The 23,696-nt window shown below is 42.4% G+C and overlaps 2 protein-coding genes across 3 annotated transcripts in view; one reads left to right on the forward strand and one right to left on the reverse strand.

Moving 5' to 3' along the window:
* Positions 1 to 302: 302 nt before the first annotated feature.
* Positions 303 to 23,696, forward strand: part of mapk8ip2 (mitogen-activated protein kinase 8 interacting protein 2) — a 107,236-nt gene continuing 83,842 nt past the window's right edge. For both annotated transcript variants that reach the window (XM_041837605.2, XM_041837607.2), the window contains exon 1: positions 303 to 797. In XM_041837605.2, the coding sequence (XP_041693539.1) occupies positions 733 to 797 (65 nt within the window). In that variant the 5' untranslated portion in view covers positions 303 to 732. The remainder of the gene's footprint in view (positions 798 to 23,696) is intronic.
* On the reverse strand, positions 11,566 to 16,659 carry LOC121531982 (gastricsin-like). Its single transcript, XM_041837608.1, has 9 exons — positions 16,596 to 16,659; positions 16,229 to 16,370; positions 15,807 to 15,924; positions 15,396 to 15,514; positions 15,035 to 15,234; positions 12,544 to 12,660; positions 12,213 to 12,360; positions 11,952 to 12,056; positions 11,566 to 11,718 (listed from the first exon to the last, which is right to left on the reverse strand). The coding sequence occupies exons 1-9, from the start codon at positions 16,649 to 16,651 to the stop codon at positions 11,566 to 11,568; spliced, it is 1,158 nt and encodes a 385-aa protein (XP_041693542.1). The 5' UTR covers positions 16,652 to 16,659.

A 23,696-nucleotide genomic window follows, 5' to 3' on the forward strand; every position in this document is an offset into this window, starting at 1 on the left:
CACATGACAAGACCATTTAATATATTTTGTTGCTATAATCTGGGTTTGACCTTGAATGGAAAAGCATGTTTTCCTACTGTTCCTATTCGTGACATAACCTATAATAGCGGTGGGTCCTTTTGGTTTATGATTGTTGCCAGAGAGCAGAATTGGTCCACTTATCCACATTGCCTTTCCCTCTGTCTGCTCTGCCCACACTCATGTACTAAAGCACTGCTCTGCAAGCTCTTTCCCTTTCCCGTTAACGTTAGAGACGGATGGCATTGGGTCTGCCGTCTCCACCAACACCCCCTCCCCCCTGCCTCCCCCTCCCTCTGTGCACCGCTGGCCTACCGCCGCTTCGTGTCATAGGCATCATCACAGCGGCAGACATTTGGCAAGGCAGGAAGCGGACTGCGGGTTATGTGGCTGGTCTGGCTGCATCGGGAGAAGATAGGACTTTTTTCTGTGATTACCGCAGTGTTCTTTTTCTCTGTTCTCTGCCATTTCCGGGCTGTAGAGTGGATAGCAGCTCAAGGTATATTTGATGGTGATGCTGAGTACGCGTATCTGATTTGACTAGGTCGAGGCCAGGGGGATCTGTAACAGCTTGGCGGTAGGATAGAGGGAGGGAGAGCGAGAGAAACCGGGCTGTCCGTGACTGCGTCTGTCTGTAGCGCGCTCCGCGGTTGTGAGTGGACTGTGGTCCCTCAGTGATTCTCTGCAGTCACTTCGAGTCGTTTTTGGAGGAAGATGGCGGACAGGGCTGAGATGTTCTCCCTCTCCACCTTCCACTCCCTCACTCCTCCAGGCTGCAGGTAAGACAACAAACCCGTCGACGGAGCATTGAAGGGCGTCCGCGCAGAGCGGGTATCTTCTCGATCGCTCAATACTGAGGGATGGAGGGCGGAGAGGGGAATACAGGTGGATGTGAGAGGATGGGGTGGAACATTAGTATTGTAATGAAACGGTCAGGGAATGCGGCTCGTACCCTCAACCTTCTGGCCCATAGCCCTGTGCGCCAACGACTGTGCCACAAAAGCATGCTGAAGTGACAGAGTCGATATTCGCACTTATAAACACAGGGTCTCTACAGTACGTGTATCAGTTCTGTTGATATTACAGCATTGTGTTATCACCCAGAAACGGAAAGCGTGAGTATTGGAAGCTGATGCTGCTGCTCTACGTCTCTAAATAGGTCTACCACTACGCGCAGTGCGAATAGCTGATGCTGTGTTGGGTTTCTGTTTTGTTTTTGTCTCGCTTGTTGTGAGTTCGTATTAAAAATAACCTTGCGCTACACACATAACAGATAACTGCATTTCAGAGCAAAGGAGAGAGAAGAGGAATGGTCACAAAGGACAAGCCATAGATTTTTGGCTGTCACGTCGTTTGCCTTCCTGGCTGGCGCATTCTCTCTGATTCAATTACCTCAGAGTGAGAGGGAGTGAGGCCCACGCCCTGTTGAGACAAACAGCCCGAAATGGGTGCTGAGCTGAGCTGTTGCTGACACGTTTTATTTAACATCAGTAACCACAACATGCATATCCTCCTATTGTTAATTGGATCAGATAGGTTGACACTTCACGTCTGTGCTCATGGTTTGGTGTAAATATAAGCTTAGCTTAACTGTGTGTAGTACTATATGTGGATTGTCTGACTATAAGGCATCGCTAGATTTGACTCATTCTTAATTCAAGATGAAGGCTGGGGGCAGCAGCCGTCACCACCATGATGACCAGCTGTATCCTGTGCATGTTTGAAAATGCTTGGCTGTTGACAATGTCATAGGTTAAAAAACAGCTTATTGATCAAGTAGATAACATTTTTCTCTCTAACTGAACATAATACAACCAAATACAATAATGGCTGTGGAAGATAACGGGAAGAGAAATGTTACAGATTATGATAATATTCTTTGTCTTTGGACGAGCAGATTTAGTTATGGAAATGGCTCTAATATTAGATATTATTTTAATGGATTCAATTTGCTGAATCATATGGTTCCTCTATAACATCCATAAAGCCATATTATTGTAGCTCATGTGTTCCAACCTGAACTGAACTATGATTTTTAATTCTTAAATGAGAAATGAGCGAGAGCGAGAGAGAGAGAGTGGGGTAAGAGAGAGAGGTCCAATGTGTCATATTAGTCATCTCTTACAGAAACGAAACCGTATGTTCCCTTAGCCCTATGTTCCCTCAATCTATGTTCCTTCAGCCCTATGTTCCCTGGGCCCTATATTCCCTCAACCTATGTTCACTGCGCCCTATATTCACTCAGCCCTATGTTCCCTCAGCCCTATGTTCCCTGGGCTCTATGTTCCCTCAGCCTATGTTCCCTCAGCCCTATGTTCCCTCAATCTATGTTCCCTCAGCCCTATGTTCCCTCAACCTATGTAACTTCAGCCCTATGTTCCCTCAGCCCTATGTTCCCTCAGCCCTATGTTCCCTCAACCTATGTTCCTTCAGCCCTATGTTCCCTGGGCCCTATGTTCCCTCAGCCAATGTTCACTGGGCCCTATATTCACTCAGCCCTATATTCACTCAGCCCTATGTTCCCTCAGCCCTATATTCACTCAGCCCTATGTTCCCTCAACCTACATATAGAGAAGATAGCCCTATTTGGTAAAAGACCAAGTCCATATTATGGCAAAAACAGCTCAAATAAGAAGAGAGAAACGACAGTCCATCATTACTTTAAGACATGAAGGTCAGTCAATACGGAAAATGTCAAGAACTTTGAAAGTTCCTTCAAGTGCAGTCGGAAAACACATCAGGCGCTATGATGAAACTGGCTCTCATGAGGACCGCCACTGGAATGGAAGACCTAGAGTTACCTCTGGTGCAGAGGATACGTTCATTAGAGTTACCAGCCTCAGAAATTGCAGCCCAAATAAATGCTTCACAGAGTTCAAGTCACAGACACATCTCAACATCAACTGTTCAGAGGGGACTGTGAATCAGGCCTTCGTGGTCAAATTGCTGCAAAGAAACCACTACTAAAGGACACCAATAATAAGAAGAGACCTGCTTGGGCCAAGAAACACGAGCAATGGACATTAGACCGGTGGAAATGTGTCCTTTGGTCTGGAGTCCAAATTTGAGATTTTTGGTTCCAACCGCTGTGTCTTTGTGAGACGCGGTGTGGGTGAACGGATGATCTCCGCATGTGTTGTTCCCACTGTAAAGCATGGAGGAGGAGGTGTTATGGTGTGGGGGTGCTTTGCTGGTGACACCGTCTGTGATTTATTTAGAATTCAAGGCACACTTAACTAGCACGGCTACCACAGCATTCTGCAGCGATACGCCATCCCATCTGGTTTGGGCTTAGTGGGACTATCATTCGTTTTTCAACAGAACAATGACCCAACACACCTCCAGGCTGTGTAAGGGCTATTTTACCAAGAAGGAGAGTGATGGAGTGCTGCATCAGATGACCTGGCCTCCACAATCCCCGACCTCAACTCAAGTGAGATGATTTGGGATGAGTCGGACATCAGAGTGAAGGAAAAGCAGCCAACAAGTGCTCAGCATATGTGGGAACTCCTTCAAGACTGTTGGAATAGCATTCCAGGTGAAGCTGGTTGAGAGACTACCAAGAGTGTGCAAAGCTGTCATCAAGACAAAGGGTGGCTATCTCAAATGTAAAATATATTTTGATTTGTTTAACACTTTTTTAGTTACTACATGATTCCATATGTGTTATTTCATAGTTTTGATGTCTTCACTATTATTCTACAATGTAGAAAATAGTACAAATAAAGAAAAAACCTTGAATGAGTAGGTGTGTCCAAACTTTTGACTGGTACTGTATGTTCCCCCAGCCTTACGTTCCCTTAGCCCTATATTCCGTCAGTACCCACTGAACCAATTTTCTTTTAAATCGTATTGTCCAAATAATTTGTATTGTAATCAAATTTGGCCTTGTTTGGGGATGGAGATAATTAGACTAATACCCAGTGTGCTTTGCAAGTGTTCATTTTCACATAACATTAATAATAATTTAGCAGACGCTTTTATCACATCATAATGCCATCACACTTCTGACACCATTGCAGGACATTTGGGGTGATAGGTGGCCACGAAATTGTGAGCTGCTATAAAATGGTATAGAGAAGTATTTTATATTTTGAAATAGTGTAACTTATAACATAATACATTGCATTGTAGTTCATGCCAGTTAAATACAAATGATAAAATACTTAAAAGTAATTGAAATACTTATTTCAAAAACATGTAACATAAATACTGCCCATCTCTGTTCCATCATGCAACAGTGGATTAACTCACCAATCAACATGTGTACATCAAGGGTGTGAAAAATATAAGCTCTGTAATATATTTTTTCAGTGTCAGTACAGGGTCTCACATCATGAGAGGAGGGTGAAAAGAAAAATATCAACACTATAAGCACAAATGACAACCACAACTAACTGAGAAAGGGGAACGGGCAACAGTAGAGGCCTCGGTAAATAGGATGTGGCAGGTGTGTGTGTGTGTGTTCGTGTGCGTGTGTGTGTGTGTGTGTGAAAGAAAGAGCTGCAAAGAGAGAGCGGCAGAGAGAAAAAGAGAGAGAGAGAGGGCAATGCTGTTTTGGGACTAAATGATGGCCACAGGATTCTCACTCCCTTGTTAATTTTAAACAGAAAATAATATTTTCACGCAAGATGGTGGCAGCTTGGTTGCAATTATTTTGCTATTACTGGTCAGTGAGGTCATTTAGAGTGTTTCTGTTCTTTCCTTTTCTTTGCACAGTTAAAATAACATTTTAGTGTTTTAGTGTTGCAGTTCATCCAGTGGGATAGCATTGCACACCTGACTGACATCCACTGGTCAATAACAGCACTGTAGGGCTAACCAATAAGAACTGTTTGATCTGAACCACAATCAGATACAAACAGTGTTCTTGACTGCTATTCCCCATAACCTGACTATTGTGGAATTGTGGATTACCATACTTCAGAAAAGGTTGTGTGTGTGTGTGTGTGTGTTCATGAGCCCTGACTGAGTACTGTTGATTAGCATACTGCAGGAGAGGCCTGTTCTCCAGGATATGAGGATATGGTTGAGAACGCACAATGTGCTGACTAAAACACTATGCTAAATCGAAGAGGGATCTTATGAGACAGCAGTCTTGAGTGTGTGGGACTACATACCCTAGGATATAAACCATAAACCACTTAAGGAAATGTTTCCACAAATGTGACTACTGAATAGTGTACCTAAATACATATGAACACCTTCAAATGTTGCAGTCTCTCACTCTCTCTCTCTCTCTCTCTCTCTCTCTCTCTCTCTCACTCTCTCTCTCTCTCACTCTCTGTATCTCTCTGTTTGGATGTGTGTACAGTATGATCTTTATATGTCGAGACTCTGGTTCTCTCTCCTTTTGTGGTCTCTAATTTCTCTATGATTGGAGTGGGATTGAGGATTGCTAACCCCTCCCCTCTTTGGGTGGCTATTTCAATATTATCTATTTTTTACATTCTGCCCCTTTGAAGCCAGCTGGGGGGTGCAGGATACTGCCACAGAGTATAAGAGGCTTAAATAAAAACATACATTTTAGACTAAGCATTGTCTCTTTCTCTTTCCATCTCTCTCTCTCTCGCTGCCCCCCTCCCCGTCTCTTTCTTTCTTTCTTTCTTTCTTTCTTTCTTTCTTTCTTTCTTTCTTTCTTTCTTTCTTTCTTTCTTTCTTTCTTTCTTTCTTTCTTTCTTTCTTTCTTTCTTTCTTTCTTTCTTTCTTTCTTTCTTTCTTTCTTTCTTTCTTTCTTTCTCACTCTCTCACCCCATACTGCGTTAAAGAATGACCATGTCAGTGCTGGTGTTCTTTTGTGTTCTTTATTTTTTTACTTTCCCATTTCCAATTGGGTCATTTTGCGTAATCCTTCGTGATTCGGTTGCATCAGTAAGATAGTCATCCTTTTTATTTTGATGGTTTATTTCTCTTCGCTTTTGCACAAGCCTCGGAAATACATCAGAATGGGTTCTTATTGAAAAGTCCTTCATTTTAATATCAAGTCCAATGTTATTATCAGACTCAGCCATGGATATCGACATGCTATAAGCACAAAGATGGTCCCCACTCACATTAATAAAATCATGTGTTTTCATTTCCCTATGTTTCCTGAGGTAGTAGATGTCCTCCAGACCAGAAACTGTGTGTGTGCGGGTGCATGCGCATGTCTCTCTGTGTGCCTGATTGAGAGAGACGGAGATAAAGCACACATGGGTAGATTGCGTGGTACCTCAGTCACATACCCTTCCTTGACCTTTTTTCAAAAGACCAAAACATACTCTTTAGATTCCACCAGACAGCAACCCTGACAGTTGAACATTGCCATTGAGTTGAACTGTGAACACAGAGTGGAGACATCCACAGATGAGAACATGGAGGCGAAGGAACTGCTCTGGTCCCGGTTTCCCAAAAGCATTTTAAGGCTAAGTTCATCATTACAGGAGCATCATTACATTACAAGGAGCATCATTACATCTCCGAGCTGTTTACCAAAACCATTGTTATAAACGTTGCCCTTGAAAATGCTCGTAATCTAACTTCTGCCTCAGACCACTCGTAGAAGTGCGTCGTTAAATGTTTTTTGCCCTTTTATACCCAACAGATCTCCGCTAAACATAGAATCACATGGTTTATCTGTCTATGTGACTGACGATAACTTCAGAACAAAGTTGACTACAAATACTGCCAATGTCGTTGCAATTGATGCAAACAAGTGAAGTATAAAAAGATGCTTCAAATGAATACCGAGATGACTGCATTAAAATATAAACAGTAGGCTATTGTCCTAATTCAATCGTATTGAAATACATTTAATGTTCAATTAATAGAGTTCTATTTTGCTATTTGTAGGCTACTGTCTGTGATTTGTCTCAATATATTTCATGATGTGTAGCCAAACGTGTGCCAAATTTGTGATTTATTGCATTTTTATTAGGTAAGCATTATAATAAGCCGCCTCAATATTTGCATCCGTAGGTGGTAATAACTCTCTAGGAGCTGATCCATCGTCAGTATTGTGAAATAATTATAATGTTAAGGTCAGATTTGAATGGAGAAAGCTGATCTGAGAGCAGCACTCCCTTTCTTTCGATCCTATCAGTATTGACACTATGCCTTAACGACGCTCTTAGCGACTGTTCTCTCTGCGTGGTGTTTTGGGAAACGCATGTTATATCTTCGGCCGTTGTAGGAAAGATGCATTGTTAAAACACTCGTAAGCCAAAGTTCCATCGCTATCGGGAAATCCGGCCCTAGTCTGCTTTGCTCTGCTCTGATATGATCACAAATGACAGAGGGAGAATGGAAGAACAAGTCTGTGGCTCAAGGACTGGTCATCAGTCTGAGAGAGGGAGAGAGAGGGAGGGAGGAAGAGAGAGGAAGGGACAGACTCATAGCACAGCACGGGCTATAGACCAGCAACAGGGCAGAGACAGAGACAGGGACCTGTCTACTACGACTACACTACGAGCCAAATCACATCTGATACAATACACAGACACAACAGAAGAGACGTAGGATAGAATGGCAGTGTAGTTTACAATGGAAGACACATATTCATGGATCCCCCTTCCTCCTCAGTGTCAGATCCAGGTTGTAAAAGACTGGGTTGTGACATGGTTTTGGTCTCTTGTCTCCATGCCCTAATAAGGCCACAGTTTCCTCTCTGACCCTATGATTTATGCAGGATCACGTGCAGAAGAAGGGACCAGTCACTGCTACACTGGCTAAGGAGGGGGACACATTATGGCGTGATACACATTGCAACACTGCTTAAGCAGCGAGGGGGCATGCTGTATTATAGCGTGATACATTTTATGCAGTCAATGCCACTGGACTACTCTCAATATTCTAAACAGACTTCCTCCCCTCATTTCCTTTGAGTGACAGGGTCAGGGTGAGTTTGAGGTTGAGGGAGAGAACTAGAAAGTGAAAGAGAAAGACAGAGGTAGAAGCGATTGAGCGAGAGAGGACTAGTGGCCTTATGCTTGCATATTATTATTACCCCCAGTAAGTATGCAGCTTTTTGGTGTGACACACATTCCTCAATGCTTGCAGGTGGCGGGAAATGGAGGCACATTTAACTGTGACACATATTGCAGGGCTGCAGGAGAGCCACAGCACTATAGATAGATAGATAGATAGATAGATAGATAGATAGATAGATAGATAGATAGATAGATAGATAGATAGATAGATAGATAGATAGATAGATAGATAGATAGATAGATAGATAGATAGATAGATAGATAGATAGATAGATAGATAGATAGATAGATAGATAGATAGATAGATAGATAGATAGATAGATAGATAGATAGATAGATAGATTGATAGATTGATTGATTGATTGATTAAATGGATTCTGTAGACAGACACAGCAGTACACTAAACTCCTGGACCTGACAAAGCACAATACCAATAGGATCATATAGTGAGCAGTCAAAATGTCTGCTTTAAATATGGATATTAGCGTTAGGGTTTGTGAGCTATGTGTAAAGATTGCTGCTATTTCACCTAATTCTGGTGATGATTATTGTAAGGTTCTCTTCCTCATTTTTATGTTTGGATGTGCTGCGTAGGGCAGTCACATGGGTAATAGCATTCATTGATTAATTGATCAAGTACCAAGGAGAAACGGAGCCCTCAACGACGTGGGTGTATTCTTTTGGGTGAAACGTTCAGAACGTTGCAGATAGAAATGTAATGAGGTGAATCCCTATTTCTATTCTGTAATATTACATGAATTAATTCACATTCTTCTTCTCTTTACCGTGCTGTGATTGGCTCAGTTCTGTGCCCCACTGGACATGCCCACCGTAGTCAGGGCCACTCCCTGGAGCTACCGCAGCTGGAGGTGACATCACCCCGTTTAACCTGTATGTGAGTCACTCCCCCCCCCACACACACATGCACACAACACACACACACACACTTCCCCATCTGCCCCTCTCTCATACCACAGCTGATGATGTGACTCGTCCCCCCAGATATCCGAAACATTTGTTTAGCCTCATCCTCCTTTTCCCATCTGGCTCTCCCTCCTTACTCATCTCTCTTCCCCTCCCTTTCTCCATTTCTCATTTTCTCTCAATCTCTTGAGCCAATCAGCCAATCATGTGTCTTCATTCCCCCTGGTGTATTGACAGCCGCCATGGCGACACGTATGGAGAGCCAGCTGTGGTGATTTTCCATCATGACGCACAGACACACAGACACACAGACACATCCTGATTCTGTTGATGTGGTATCATTAGGATTGTACTGTTGGAGAAAAACAGGTCCCCTGGAGATTAATTGGAGGAGGAGGAGGAGGAGGAGGAGAGAGAAGAGGTGGGAGTAGGGGAGGAGGAGGGAGGAGAGTAGGGGAGGAGGAGGAGGGGAGAGGGCGAAGGCGAAGGAAGGAAGGTGGAGGAACTGATGTGTGACATCATCTCCTCCCTCCTCCTCTGAGATATTAACTTACTTTAAATCATCAGTCATGTATTTCAATAGTCCAATGTTGCTTCCTCTCCTTATCTTTATCCCTTCACCTGTTCTAACGTAAAATCTTTCCATAACCTTTCCAGGTTTCTCTATATTTCTAGACTTGGACTTGTTGCATAAAGGTCAATTCCAAAAGAATGATTAAAAAATAGCGAATTAAAGATGGAATCTGCATTAGGGGAAACAGCACCTTTGTTATTGTTTTTGTTTTGTGGATGAAATTGAGGTAAGCTGCGTGGAGCAGTGGGGTAAAAATCTATTGCAGTACATATTCTGGTGTTCTATCGTGCGTGCAATGATGTCTGAGGGGGAAAAAACACTGTTTGTTTGCAGTAACTTCTTTGTTGATGTAATATCCCAAACCGACATGGCAGTTTCACCATTAAGGATTCCAGCTTTAAAGCTGTGAAATGTGTGATATTTTGGCCATACGCAGTCCTTTTTTAAGAAACTACAATGATGAGTCTGTAGATGCTACAATGCCAATATTAGTGTCATCTGAAACCTTATCGTGTGTTCTGTAACATGAGTAGTGTTTAGAGAATACACTTTATTTACATTCATTTATATCTCCAAAGTAACCTTTTTGGATTTTGTTCATTTTTTTACATCACATTTCTAGAGTGGGCTCTCTGCTACTTTTATTGACTGCAGGCTCTGATCTGTATTATTAAGGATGATCGAGTGTGTGATATTCATGTTATAAGTTCATGCTGTTGAGTGTGTGCACACGTGTGTGCGTACATGTGTGAGTGCATGAATGCATGAGTGTGCATACCTGTGTGTGTGTTTCATGATGTGGTGAAAATGTGTCACTGTAGAATCCTGAATATTTCACTAATGAGCTTTCATCCTAATCAGACACACACACACCACAACACACACAAACAAACACACACACACACACACACACATGCAGACAAACATGCATGCATGCACACTACACGCATGCATTCACATGCACTACTGATATTGGCTTGCCTTAGGCACACACACAAGGTTTATGGACCAGATTGAGCCATCTAAAATGGCCTCCGTTATCCTAATGTCAGTCAAAGAGGGTAATTAGAAACAAACAAAAACACACACCAGCCCCTGACCATGTTGCAGAGATAATGAGAGCTTGTTAGGAGAAATTAAATGCTGAAGCTTTCATTAAAGTCCCTTTCACAGTATACACTGCTGGTGCTCTCCTGAGGATACTTAGGACTTAATGCCATTTAACAGATGGCATATTTGACTCAGTGATATTTAGCTATTACTGCCATTATGTAATAAATATTTATATAGGTAAGATGTGTAGATGGTTGGATATATTTACAGGCTCCAATTGGGTAAGATGCTCTTGTTGTTGTTTTTTTTGTAGTTTCTGGCAACAGTCAGTGGTGAATGTGAGGTGTGATTTCAGTCTTACAGGCATCATGAGCTTGATATGTCATATACAGGGATTCAAAACAAATAGGATTATTGTGCACTTCAATTGTTTATTCAGTCTAAATGGAAACTAAATTAATATCAAATACATCCAGTTTTGAGATAAAATGCATTTAAGTGTCAAAAATCTTATTTTCATATTTCACTGTGTTTTTGTAGCTCATTCTCTTTTTCACTCAACTCAGAATTGCAACTCAGCATCATAATGCAATCAGCAACATGGCTGAACCTGTGTTCACATCTGATGTTGTCTGAGAACTAGGAGGTTGTCATTGCAATGCCAGAGTAGAAAGGAAACAACCTTACAGCTGAACTGAATATATTAGCAGATGTCATCAACAAAGACCACAGCTTTAACCCAATGATGTCGATGCTTGCTTTAACCCCTCTGGACCAAAGCCAAACTGACCCACAGTGGTTGCCATGGGTAATATATGTTCTAAAATGACCAGAGTGGTTGCCATGGGTAATATGTGTTCTAAAATGACCAGAGTGGTTGCTATGGGTGATTCAGAATAGTTGCCTTTGGTGATTGATGTTCTAGAATGGCCAGAGGTGGAATAGATTCGGTGTGAGGTTTGGGGTGGTAGAGTTCTAAGAACGGTCGGAGCCTGTGTTGGTTTGCGGTCATGGTCATGTTGGTCAGGTTTAGACTGCGGTGGCAAAGCCCACTTGGTTGCTTGTGCGGTCGTAGACGGAGTAGTACTCCATGAGGAATACATCTCCCAAAATCCACAGGGGCTGTCCGTTCTGGGATGGCAGGTAGGTGGGGGTGATCCCCACGGAGCAGACCTGGTTGCTCTGGAGAGAGGAGAACACGCATGTTGAGTGCAATACACACACACACGCAGACAAACACGCATGCATGCACACACCACACATGCATTTACATGCACTTCTGACACATGGCTGAGGCACACACACAAGGCTTATGGACCAGCTTGAGCCATCTAAAATGGCCTTCATTATCCTAACGTCAGTCATAGAGGGTAACACACACACACACACACACACACACAAACACACACACACACACTCACCTGCTGGATGTATGCAGATGGTGGCAGGGGGAAGTTGACTCCATTGATGGTGAAGGTGAGAGTAGGCAGGCTGTTGATCTGGTTACAGTTCACTGTGTACTACAACAACAAACAATTCACAGACATGAGTGAGACAAAACCTCCCTGTACTGGTTTACTCTGTACTGGTTTCCCCAACCTCTCCCTTCTGGATTACACTGGTTTATGGTGTCAGTTAGTACTGGTCTGTAGTGGTTTATAGTGGCTTCCTGCTACCTGTCCGTATTGGTCCTGCTGGGCTCCAATGGACTGCATCAGAGTTCCCATGACCTGTCCGGGTGCAGTCAGCATGGAGGTGCCTGTATCCACGATGGCCTGGCAGCCCTGCCCACACCACCCTGTCTCCTGACCATTGATCTGGAACCTGGAGATATACAAGGGTTAGTGTTAGACAGACAGAAAGACAGACAGACTAGCATTCACAGCGGCCTTAGACATTTTTTGAAAACTTCCAAAAGAAGTTTTTCACCCCAGCTTTTGCCGGCTCTTAGTGGTTCTGATGTCAGTGTCTGGTTAAGTATGTTTGGTTGGTGTGGTTGATCCTGACCCTTGGATGCCGATCTGCCAGTATGTCTGGGAGGTGACGGGGGTCCAGTAGATCTGACCCTGGTACTTGGTGGAGTCCACTCCTCCAAATGACAGCTCACTGCCCTGCTGGCCGCCGCTGCACAGAAAAAAAGTTTCAAGTCATCAAAAAGTTTTCCAAAGAAAGAAGGCAGTTGGCAAGAACATTCAAATGTACAAAAATGTATCTGAAATGCATTCATACACATCAACAACCGTAGTTTTATATAGCATAATAACACAAGATAGATATTGGTCTCCACTAGGCTATGACATACAAGTTTCAAGTGGAGGCTAAGTTCAAAATTGAGTTCATTTGTGGGGTGGGGTGGGGTGGGTTTGGCCTGTTGCCTTCAGCGCGCACATATAGTCCTACCCTGTTTGCGTGGTTTCGATTCCAACCCATACCCTTCTGGCACAAATACCTCAATCCCCCCAATTTACTAGATATATTTACATGTTTTAAATATGGACAGTCCAGGGATATTTTACATCCGATCTTGATAAGAAATGACCATATCAGACACTTTTGGATAACATAAATAGGAAACCAATAAATTATTAACTATAGGCTACACCAAAATTAGTGTCATGTAAATTCCCACAGTAGATACTTTATTTATATTACATTTACATTTACATTTTAGTCATTTAGCAGACGCTCTTATCCAGAGCGACTTACAGGAGCAATTAGGGTTAAGTGCCTTGCTCAAGGGCACATTTACGTCATTTAGCAGATGCTCTTATCCAGAGCGACTCACCAATTGGTGCGTTCACCCTATAGCCAGTGGGATAACCACTTTACATTGTATGGAATCCTTGTCAAATAGATGAATCATCCTTAGTCTGTTCAAAAAGGACTCTAAGTTGTGCTTATTACAATACCAACCAGAGGGTGAACATGTCTTGAAAGATTTTGGTTGCAAGCAGGACTAAGGTAACACTGACATCCTTTTTTAGGGAGCGGTAATGAGGTGACCAATAATGGTTGCTATTGAGATAAGCTGTGCCGGTGAATTTAGAGCGTATTGATGGTTGACGAGACATCAGCTGCCGATAATCTTAGTGCCATCGATGGCTACAATAGTTCCCTTGTTATTTGATTATATTCCAATAGGCTACATTCTGAAGGCTACCTGTTAGCCTATCCATTATTACATAATGAAAGGTGTGAGTTGATGAGCTGATTTGGGCCATCAGCTGATTGACAGATGTAGGCCTACTGCAGAACGACAAACTTTCCTCCAGTGTGGATGCTCGTCCACGTTTTATAGTTAGGCTATGTACAGTATAATTGTCAATATAGTTCTGGTCTTTGGTGTGGATTGAAAGCCTGTATTGTGTGGCTTTAATATTTCAATTTGTATGGCCTCCCGAGTGGCGCAGTGGTCTAAGGCACTGCAACACAGTGCTAGCTGTGCCACTAGAGATCCTGGTTTGAATCCAGGCTCTGTCGTAGCCGGCCGTGACTGGGAGACCCATGGGGCGGCGCATAATTGGCCCTGCATCGTCTAGGGGAGGGAATGGCCAGCAGGGATGTAGCTCAGTTGGTAGAGCATGCAACGCCAGGGTTGTGGGTTCAATTCCCACGGGGGGCCAGTTTGAAAAATAAAATAATGTAAGTCGCGCTGGATAAGAGCGTCTGCTAAATAATGTAATGTCAAGATGGTTATGCATTTGAGTCTATCCAAAGATGTGTAAATTATCAGACTATTTGTTTTACTTCTTGAAATCATTTAAATAAATCCAATTAACTTGTGGGCCTAATTTAGTCTCAGGCTGGTCACTACAGTATATCGCCAAGCACTGTGCGCAAACTCATGAGGTTCTGAGCGAGCTGCTTAGAGCACTGCACTATGGCAGATCACAATGCTCTAGCGAGCATTAAGAATATTATATGAATACTGATGATGCATAGGCGCGTCAATTTTATTATTTTGTTTAAGCCTTCCCCAAACCATAGCCCTAACCTTAACCAATCGGAATGCATTTTCAACTGTTAACCTTTGAGTTGTTTCTGTTTTAATCCTGTAACCACACAGAATGAATGCGTCAAAATAGACATTGATCCATGAGTCAAAGGGCAGAATTTGAACCCATGCGACTCTGACATATATGTGCCGGGGTCAGTGGCTGTAACCGCTGGCCCACACAGGAATTGAGGAAAACAATAATTTATTCTGCCTATTGCTTGCCTTCAACATATAATAAAACAATTGATCTAAAACAATTAATTCTAAATAATTATTCAGTTATTCAATTCCTCCTCTGCAGGATTATTTTCCTCCTGCGACGATAGGCGTCCAATTTAGATCCGACATCTGTAGTGGTATATGTGTGGTAAGTAGTGGTAGTGGTATATGTGTGGTAAGTAGTGGTAGTGGTATATGTGTGGTAAGTACTGGTAGTGGTAGATGTGTGGTAAGTAGTGGTAGTGGTATATGTGTGTTATAAGTAATGGTAGGAGTACTGACCTGGTCATGTAGAAAGCGAACTGGTCAGCCTGCAGAAGGTTCTGTGACATCATGTTGTCCATGACGGGAGTTTCTTGTCCGGCTGAGATGGAAGGGTAGGACAGGCCCAGGATACCATCAAACTGGGCCACAACAAAGTTCTGACCTGGCTCGTCAGTGCTCAGACCAATCTCCTGGTTGGTGATGACAATCCCACCAACCTAAAGAGGTGACAAACAACACACACACTCTGCATCATGGAACACTTTGGTTTTGTTAGAATGGAAGTAATTGTACTGTTGTGGCTTATTATTGCTTATAATGAAGAATAACTGTGGTAGAAGGACTTTAGTATTTGTAAGGTTGTTATGCTGGGACTCACGTTGACGGTGTCATATCCGAAGACTCCACTGAGACTGCCAGCTCCGTAGGGTAGGTAGAAAGTATTCCCATTGGCTGAGTAGGTGGACGACTGCTGGGGGTTGAACTTTGTGTGGGTGTCTGCAGGAGGAAGGGTCACAAACAACTTAAAGAGGAAATATACTGTCTTCTAATTATTTATCTGGGAAGTGTGTAGAAGTGATAATGGACTTAAATGTCTCTGATAGTAATAGTAGTAGTAGAAGTACTGTAGTAGTAGTAGTAGTAGTAGTAGTAGTAGTAATAGTAGTAGTAGTACAGTTAGTAACATTTATTGTTGAGGAAGTAGTATTTAATTGATACACATAGTAGGTAGTTGTGATAGTAGCTAGCAGTGGCATTCATCGTCATGAAGCTATCCAGCTGTACTCACTGCAGGCCTGAGTGTTGCAGAGTACGGAGTCAACCCACAGGTTGGCAGAGCCAGTGTCAAACAACACCTGGAAGGACTGTGGGGGAGTACCGATGCTGATGGCTCCGTAGTAGGTGGTCTGGAAAACACAACAGGGAAAATACAGTTGACAAAGATAGAGATGCTGCTAATACATTCAGACAACAAAGCATTCAGATCTAGAGTGGTTTGCGTGGTTTAGAGTCTAGATCATGGAGTTAGTCGTTATCTTGACATGGTAGTTATTTAATTAGTTAGAACTAGAATTCATATTTTCTACATCAGCCTACATCATAGAACTTCATTCTAGAATATGAAAATAGACTACTATGGATATAGACAGATAGGACATTGACTAACATTCTAGATAGACCATAAGCTTGTGTTTTAGAGCATGTACGTACGTCAGCATAGTTGTTGATGTACATGGTGGTGGAGCCAGCGAACTCATCAGGAAAGTATTTGAGAGCGGGGTCTTGGTAGGGCAGGTGTTCTCCCTTCTCCATCATTCTCTCACGGATTGACTTATGCTTCACCAGAGGGATCCTAGGGTAACAAGCACACAGATACACTCAGATTGTCATATGAAGGTGAACTTTGCAATTGCAAAGAGGAGGAGAGAGAGCGACAAGGAGTTATCAGTGACTATGAGAGGGAGGATTTAGGGAAAAAGGGCAACTGGATGGAGTGAAAATGTGAAAAGGAAAGAATGTGAGAGACTATATTATTTGAAGTGAGAGAGAAAGAGAGATGTGTGGTTGGAGCACTTACCTGTGGAGTCCCTCAGCGAGCACAGCACATACCAGCACAATAACGAGACTCTTCATGGTCACTCCTGAAATCACAACCACTGGTGAATACACCTTAGCTTGGGTCAGTACTGTTCTTATATACTGTACCAAACACAAATATGTGCACATATGAATGCAAGCGGGTGTGATATGGGCACGCGTGTGTGTGTACACATTCATTATCAGACTTAAGGAGGTGACTATCAGCTCCTTTTTCCCCTGACTCCACATTCTCTATTCAGTGTTCAGGCCAGCCCCTACTCCCCTGTACCGATAGCAGCACTAACCAAACAATGCTGTTAGTTTACTGAACCTTTATAAGGGAGATAACCAGATCAGATACGATACAGGGCTCTATTTTTACAAACCGAACGCAACGATACATCTTTTCGCTGACGGTAGCGCTATAGGTTCAGCGGTGTCAGAAATATTTTTGCTATTTTCATAACCAGAATAATGAGAAATCTCCATAGACAAACATTGGCAGTTGAATGGCCTTACTGAAGAGCTTTGTGACCTTCAACGTGGTACCGTCATAGGATGCCACCTTTCCATCAAAGGGGTTTGTCAAATTTCTGCCCTGCTAGAGCTGCCCCGGTCAACTGTAAGTGCTGTTATTGTGAAATGGAAACGTCTAGGAGCAACAACGGCTCAGCCACGAAGTGTTAGGCCACACAAACTCACAGAAAGGGACCGCCGAGTACTGAAGTGCGTAAAAATAGTCTGTCCTCAGTTGCAACACTCACTACCAAGTTCCAAACTGCCTCTGGTAGCAACGTCAGCACAATAACTGTTCGTCGGGAGCTTCATGAAATGGGTTTCCATGGCCAAGCAGCCGCACACAAGCCTAAGATCAACATGCGCAATGCCAAGCGTCGGCTGGAGTGGGGTAAAGCACGCCGCCATTGGACTCTGGAGAAGTGGAAACGCGTTCTCTGGAGTGATGGATCACGCTTCACCATCTGGCAGTTTGACTGACTAATCTGGGTTTGGCGGATGCCAGGAGAATTCTACCTTCCCAAATGCATAGTGCCAACTGTAAAATTTGGTGGTGTAGGAATAATGGTCTGGGGCTGTTTTACATGGTTCAGGCTAGGCCCCTTAGTTCCAGTGATGGAAAATCTTAACACTACAGCATACAATTCATTCTAGACAATTCTGTGCTTCCAACTTTGTGGCAACAGTTTGGGAAAGGCCCTGTTTCAGCATGACAATGGCCCTGTGCACAAAGCGAGTCCCATACAGAAATGGTTTGTCGATATCGTTGTGGAAAAACTTGATCGGCCTGCTCAGAGCCCTGACCTCAACTCCATCTAAAACCTTTGGGATGAATTCGAATGCCGACTGCGAGCCAGGCCTAATCGCCCAACATCAGTGCCCGACCTCACTAATTCTCTTGTGGCTGTCCCCGCAGCAACTTTCCAACATCTAGTGGATAGCCTTCCCAGAAGAGTCGAGGCTGTTATAGCAGCAAAGAGGGGACCAACTCCATATTAATTCCCATGATTTTGGAATGAGGTGTTCGACGAGCAGGTGTCCACATACTTTTGGTCATTTTGTGTATGTTTAACGTGTTTGCAGTCCATATTGTTCTAATTGCATTGCTTCAATATGGAAATACATTGTTAAACATACAAATGTCGGATCTTAACTTGATCGTTCTTTTGTCACAGAGAATTTTCCTGCTGCATCAAGAAATTCAAATGAGCCTTGTGAGTCCCTGAAAATTAGCTGTTCTCTTTCTCTCCATCTGGGGGCAGTTGAGGCATTGGGATCAGGCCTGCTATCAAAATAATTGTCTCTCTAACTCCCTCAAACGCTAGGCCTAGGGCCTATCGCTGCAACATTCAAATGTACAAAAATGTTATCTGAAATGCAGCCATAAATGTCAACAACCGTAGTTTTATATAGCTTAATAACACAAGGTCGATATTGGTCTCCTCTAGGCTATGACGTACAAGTTTCAAGTGTATCTTAAGGTTACGAATAAACTGTCAACATTTTGTTTAATTCTGGCCTGGGGTGTTCTAGCAGTTTGGGACGCTGCCTTCAGCACACATAGATATGCCTACCTTGTTGCCATGGATTTGATTCCAGCCCACACCCTTCTGGCACACGTAACTCAATCCACCCGATTGAGTTGGTTTAGTTACACATTTCAAATATGGACAGTCTAGGATATTGTACCCCCGATCTTGATAAGAAATGACCATACCAGACACTTTTGGATTACATAAACAGGAAACAAATAAAATAATAACAGTAGGCTACACCAACATTAGTTTCCTTTCATACAAAGTGTCGGGTAACTGTACATTTTCAGAGAATTCATTTTACATCATATTTGCACTTCTCCAGAAATAGCAGAAGACATTCCATTGTATTCGAGCCATGTACGTTCTCAACGTAAACTCATGGATGTGAATCTTTCTAATAAGTTTGGTTTTTAATCAAATTAAACCAAAAACAATCAATCTGTTTTTTAAAACAACAATATTTCCAAATAAGATTGGGTTAAAAACACGATATTCTAAATCAAATCTCTTGTTCCATGATCATAAGGCAATGTGTGCACATGTTGGCCTAAGGGCTCTTCGGCCGGAGGCATGGATGTTTTTCCTATTCATCGAAGATATATTTTTTAATGGTATACAGTAACCCTACAATAGGCGTAGTTATAACAAACATGTAGCCAATCTAGTTTTTGTTATTGGCTTCAACATGGAAATATTTGTCTACACACCTGGCATTCGCATTTCAAAAATGCACTGCATATTCAAGCCATGAACAATTGGACAATGCCCAAACGTTAAGCTATAATAATATTAGCCTACCATCACCATTTATATGAAGAAATAACAGGAATGTCTGTTGACCGTTTTGCTGCTCATTATATTTTTAATGAAACATTGGTTATAGGCTACTGATTAGGCTTTTTTGTAAAAAAAAAAAAAAAAAGTTAACTAGGCAAGTCAGTTAAGATCAAATTCTTATTTACAATGACGGCCTACCAAAAGGCAAAAGGCCTCCTGCGGGGACGGGGGCTGGGATAGAAAATAAAAATATAGGACAAAACACACATCACGACAAGAGAAACAACACAACAGTACATAAAGAGAGATCTAAGACAACAACATAGCATGGCAGCAACACCAAATGACAACAACATGGTAGCAACACAACATGGCAGCAGCACAACATGGTACCATCACATAAAATGGTACAAACATTATTGGACACAGACAACAGCACAAAGGCAAGAAGGTAGAGACAACAATCCATCACGCGAAGCAGCCACAGCTGTCAGTGTTCTGACTTTATACACTGCACTCTTTGAGAGAGGTAGTTAGCAAACCAGGCCAAACACCCCATCTGAGACACCAATACTCTGTAGGTGGCCCACAAGAATGGGATGGTCTACCATATCAAAAGCTTTGGCCAGGTCAATAGAAATAGCAGCACAACATTGCTTAGAATCAAGGGCAATGGTGACATCATTAAGGACCTTTAAGGTTGCAGTTACACATCCATAACCTGAGCGGAAACCAGATTGCATACCAGAGAGAATACTATAGACATCAAGAAAGCCAGTCAGTTGATTATTGACAAGTTTTTCCAACATGTTTTTTTATTTCACCTTTATTTAACCAGGTAAGCCAGTTGAGAACAAGTTCTCATTTACAACTGCGACCTGGCCAAGATAAAGCAAAGCAGTGCGATAAAAACAACAACAACACAGAGTTACATATGCAATAAACAAAACGTACAGTCAATAACACAATAGAAAATCTATATACAGTGTGTGCAAATGTAGTAAGTTATGGAGGTAAGGCAATAAATAGGCCATAGTACAACATAATTACAATTTAGTATTAACACTGGAGTGATAGATGTGCAGAAGATGATGTGCAAATAAAGATACTGGGGTGCAAATTAGCAAAATAAATAACAATGTAAATAACAATATGGGGATGAGGTAGTTGGGTGGGCTAATTACAGATGGTCTGTGTACAGGTACAGTGATCGGTAAGCTGCTCTGACAACTGATGCTTAAAGATAGTGAGGGAGATATGTGTCTCCAGCTTCAGAGATTTTTGCAGTTCGTTCCAGTCATTTGCAGCAGAGAACTGGAAGGAATGGCGCCAAAGGAGGTGTTGGCTTTGGGGATGACCATAGAGATATACCTGCTGGAACGCATACTACGGGTGGGTGTTGCTATGGTGACCAATGAGCTAAGATAAGGCGGGGATTTGCCTAGCAGTGATTTATAGATGACCTGGAGCCAGTGGGTTTGGCAACGAATATGTAGTGAGGGCCAGCCAACGAGAGCGTACAGGTCACAATGGTGGGTAGTATATGGGCCTTTGGTGACAAAACGGATGGCTCTGTGATAGACTACATCCAATTTGCTGAATAGAGTGTTGGAAGCTATTTTGTAAATGACATCGCCAAAGTCAAGGATTGGTAGGATAGTCAGTTTTACGAGGGCATGTTTAGCAGTATGAGTGAAGGACGCTTTGTTTTCGAAATAGGAAGCCGATTCTAGATTTAACTTTGGATTGGAGATGCTTAATGTGAGGCTGGAAGGATAGTTTACGGTCTAACCAGACACCTAGGAATTTGTAGTTGTCCACATATTCTAAGTCAGCCCCTCCGAGAGTAGTGATTCTAGTCGGGCGGGCGGGTGCAAGCAGCGTTCGATTGAAGAGCATGCATTTAGTTTTACTAGCGTTTAAGAGCAGTTGGAGGCTACTGAAGGAGTGTTGTATGGCATTGAAGCTCGTTTGGAGGTTTGTTAACACAGTGTCCAATGAAGGGCCAGATGTATACAAAATGGTGTCATCTGCGTAGAGGTGGATCTGAGAGTCACCAGCAGCAAGAGCGACATCATTGATATACACAGAGAATAGAGTCGGCCCGAGAATTGAACCCTGTGGCACCCCAATAGAGGCAAGTTGCAGCGGAGGTTGCAGAGCTGGTGGCCGGGGTAGGGGTAGCCAGGTGGAAAGCATGGCCAGCCATAGCAAAATGAAAATGTATACACTCACTAACTGTAAATCGCTCTGGATAAGAGCGTCTGTTAAAATGTAAATGTCATCCCTACTGCCTGTGATTTGACCTACTCACTAAATGATGCATGGGGGTTGGAGTGCATCCCTGGCTATCTGTAAATTAAAGAACACTTTTGATATTTAAGTATATTTTAGCAACTACATTTACTTTTGATACTTAAGTATATTTAAAACCAAATACTTTTAGATTTGTTACTCAAGTAGTATTTTACTGGGTGACTTTCACTTTTACTTGAGTCATTTTCTATTAAGATATCTTTACTTTTACTCAATTATGACAATTGAGTACTTTTTCCACAAATGTGTATTTGTTTCAAAATGGCTCTGAAAGAGTGGAGATTTCCATTGTTTTGGCTGTGTCATTGGAAATCCCCTAGTTACTGCATTATAAGCACTTAGTGTTAATCAGTAATATAGATATAAAGCAAAATACACTGAGATATGAACACCTCTCCAAGGTCATGAATAACAATATGCATGCAAATTGTTCTCCAGATATTTACCGAGTTGTCATTTCTAATGTTAACATAATTGGAGATAGTTTCTACACACACTGATACAGAAACAACAGTCCTGTAAGTGCTTTTTTATTACAGTAAAGAGAGATCACAAAGGCCTGAATAGTTTATTTTCAGAAAACACTTCATATTTGATGACATATCAAATTCTGTCCCTGTATCACCCTGTAGGCTACATTCCTACCTCTGATGTATTTTCTGACTTACCCTGCTTCACAGTGGTCTGTATACATCTGTACTAGGCCCTGTCTGGACTGTCTTGTCCTCACTAGAAAACCTGCAATGCAGCATTTCCCTCTGAGCCTCACACAGTTTCTTACTAATGGAGTAGAGAGCTGAGCCTCTGTTGGAACTAATGGACCACAGATATACAGATGTTTTATAGAAACTAAGAAAACAGGATGATGAACTAATTTAAGCACTATTGTGTCTGTAAACTGGGGACCTGTTAAAATAGAGAATAGTGGCTGAACTCGTCTGTCTGCTTAGAGAGCAAAGCAAAAGATGGAGGGTGTGTGAGTTCTTGTGTCTTGTGTGTCTGGTGAATGAGGCACAGACCCAGATAGACAGTAACAGGCCATATCTCAGAGCAGGATACCCCAGGGTCTGAGCAGTCTGTGTGGGCATGAGTCAGAGAGATGCTCCCCTTTAAAGGGTGGAGGGTGGAGGGGTCAGGTACATGAGGACTGGGGGTCAAATCACAAACGTGTGTGTGTGTCCCTTTGCAGTCTCTGCTCCTGACATAATCAGTTTAAGACATATTATGATGGTATGTGTGTGTGTGTGTGTGTGTGTGTGTGTGTGTGTGTGTGTGTGTGTGTGTGTGTGTGTGTGTGTGTGTGTGTGTGTGTGTGTGTGTGTGTGTGTGTGTGTGTGTGTGTGTGTGTGTGTGTGTGTGTGTGTGTGTAGAAACAAAGAGAAATACACACATGGACGCACACGCACCCACACACACACACCAGCCCCTGACCATGTTGCAGAGATAATGAGAGCTTGTTAGGAGAAATGAAATGTTGAAACTTTCATTAAAGTCCCTTTCACAGTATACACTGCTGGTGCTCTCCTGAGGATACTTAGGACTTAATGCCATTTATCAGATGGCACATTTGACTCAGTGATATTTAGCTATTACTGCCATTATGTAATACATATTTCTATAGGTAAGATGTGTAGATGGTTGGATATATTTACAGGCTCCAATTGGGTAAGATGCTCTTGTTGTTTTTTGTTGCAGTTTCTGGCAACTGTCATTGGTGAATGTGAGGTGTGATTTCAGTCTTACAGGCATCATGAGCTTGATATGTCATATACAGGGATTCAAAACAAATAGGAATATTGTGCACTTCAATCGTTTATTCAGTCTAAATGGAAACTAAATTAATATCAAATACATCCAGTTTTGAGATAAAATGCATTTAAGTGTCAAAAATCATATTTTCATATTTCACTGTGTTTCTGTAGCTCATTCTCTTTTTCACTCAACTCAGAATT

This window comes from Coregonus clupeaformis, chromosome 19 (genome assembly GCF_020615455.1).
Source record: "Coregonus clupeaformis isolate EN_2021a chromosome 19, ASM2061545v1, whole genome shotgun sequence".
Lineage (NCBI taxonomy): Eukaryota > Metazoa > Chordata > Actinopteri > Salmoniformes > Salmonidae > Coregonus > Coregonus clupeaformis.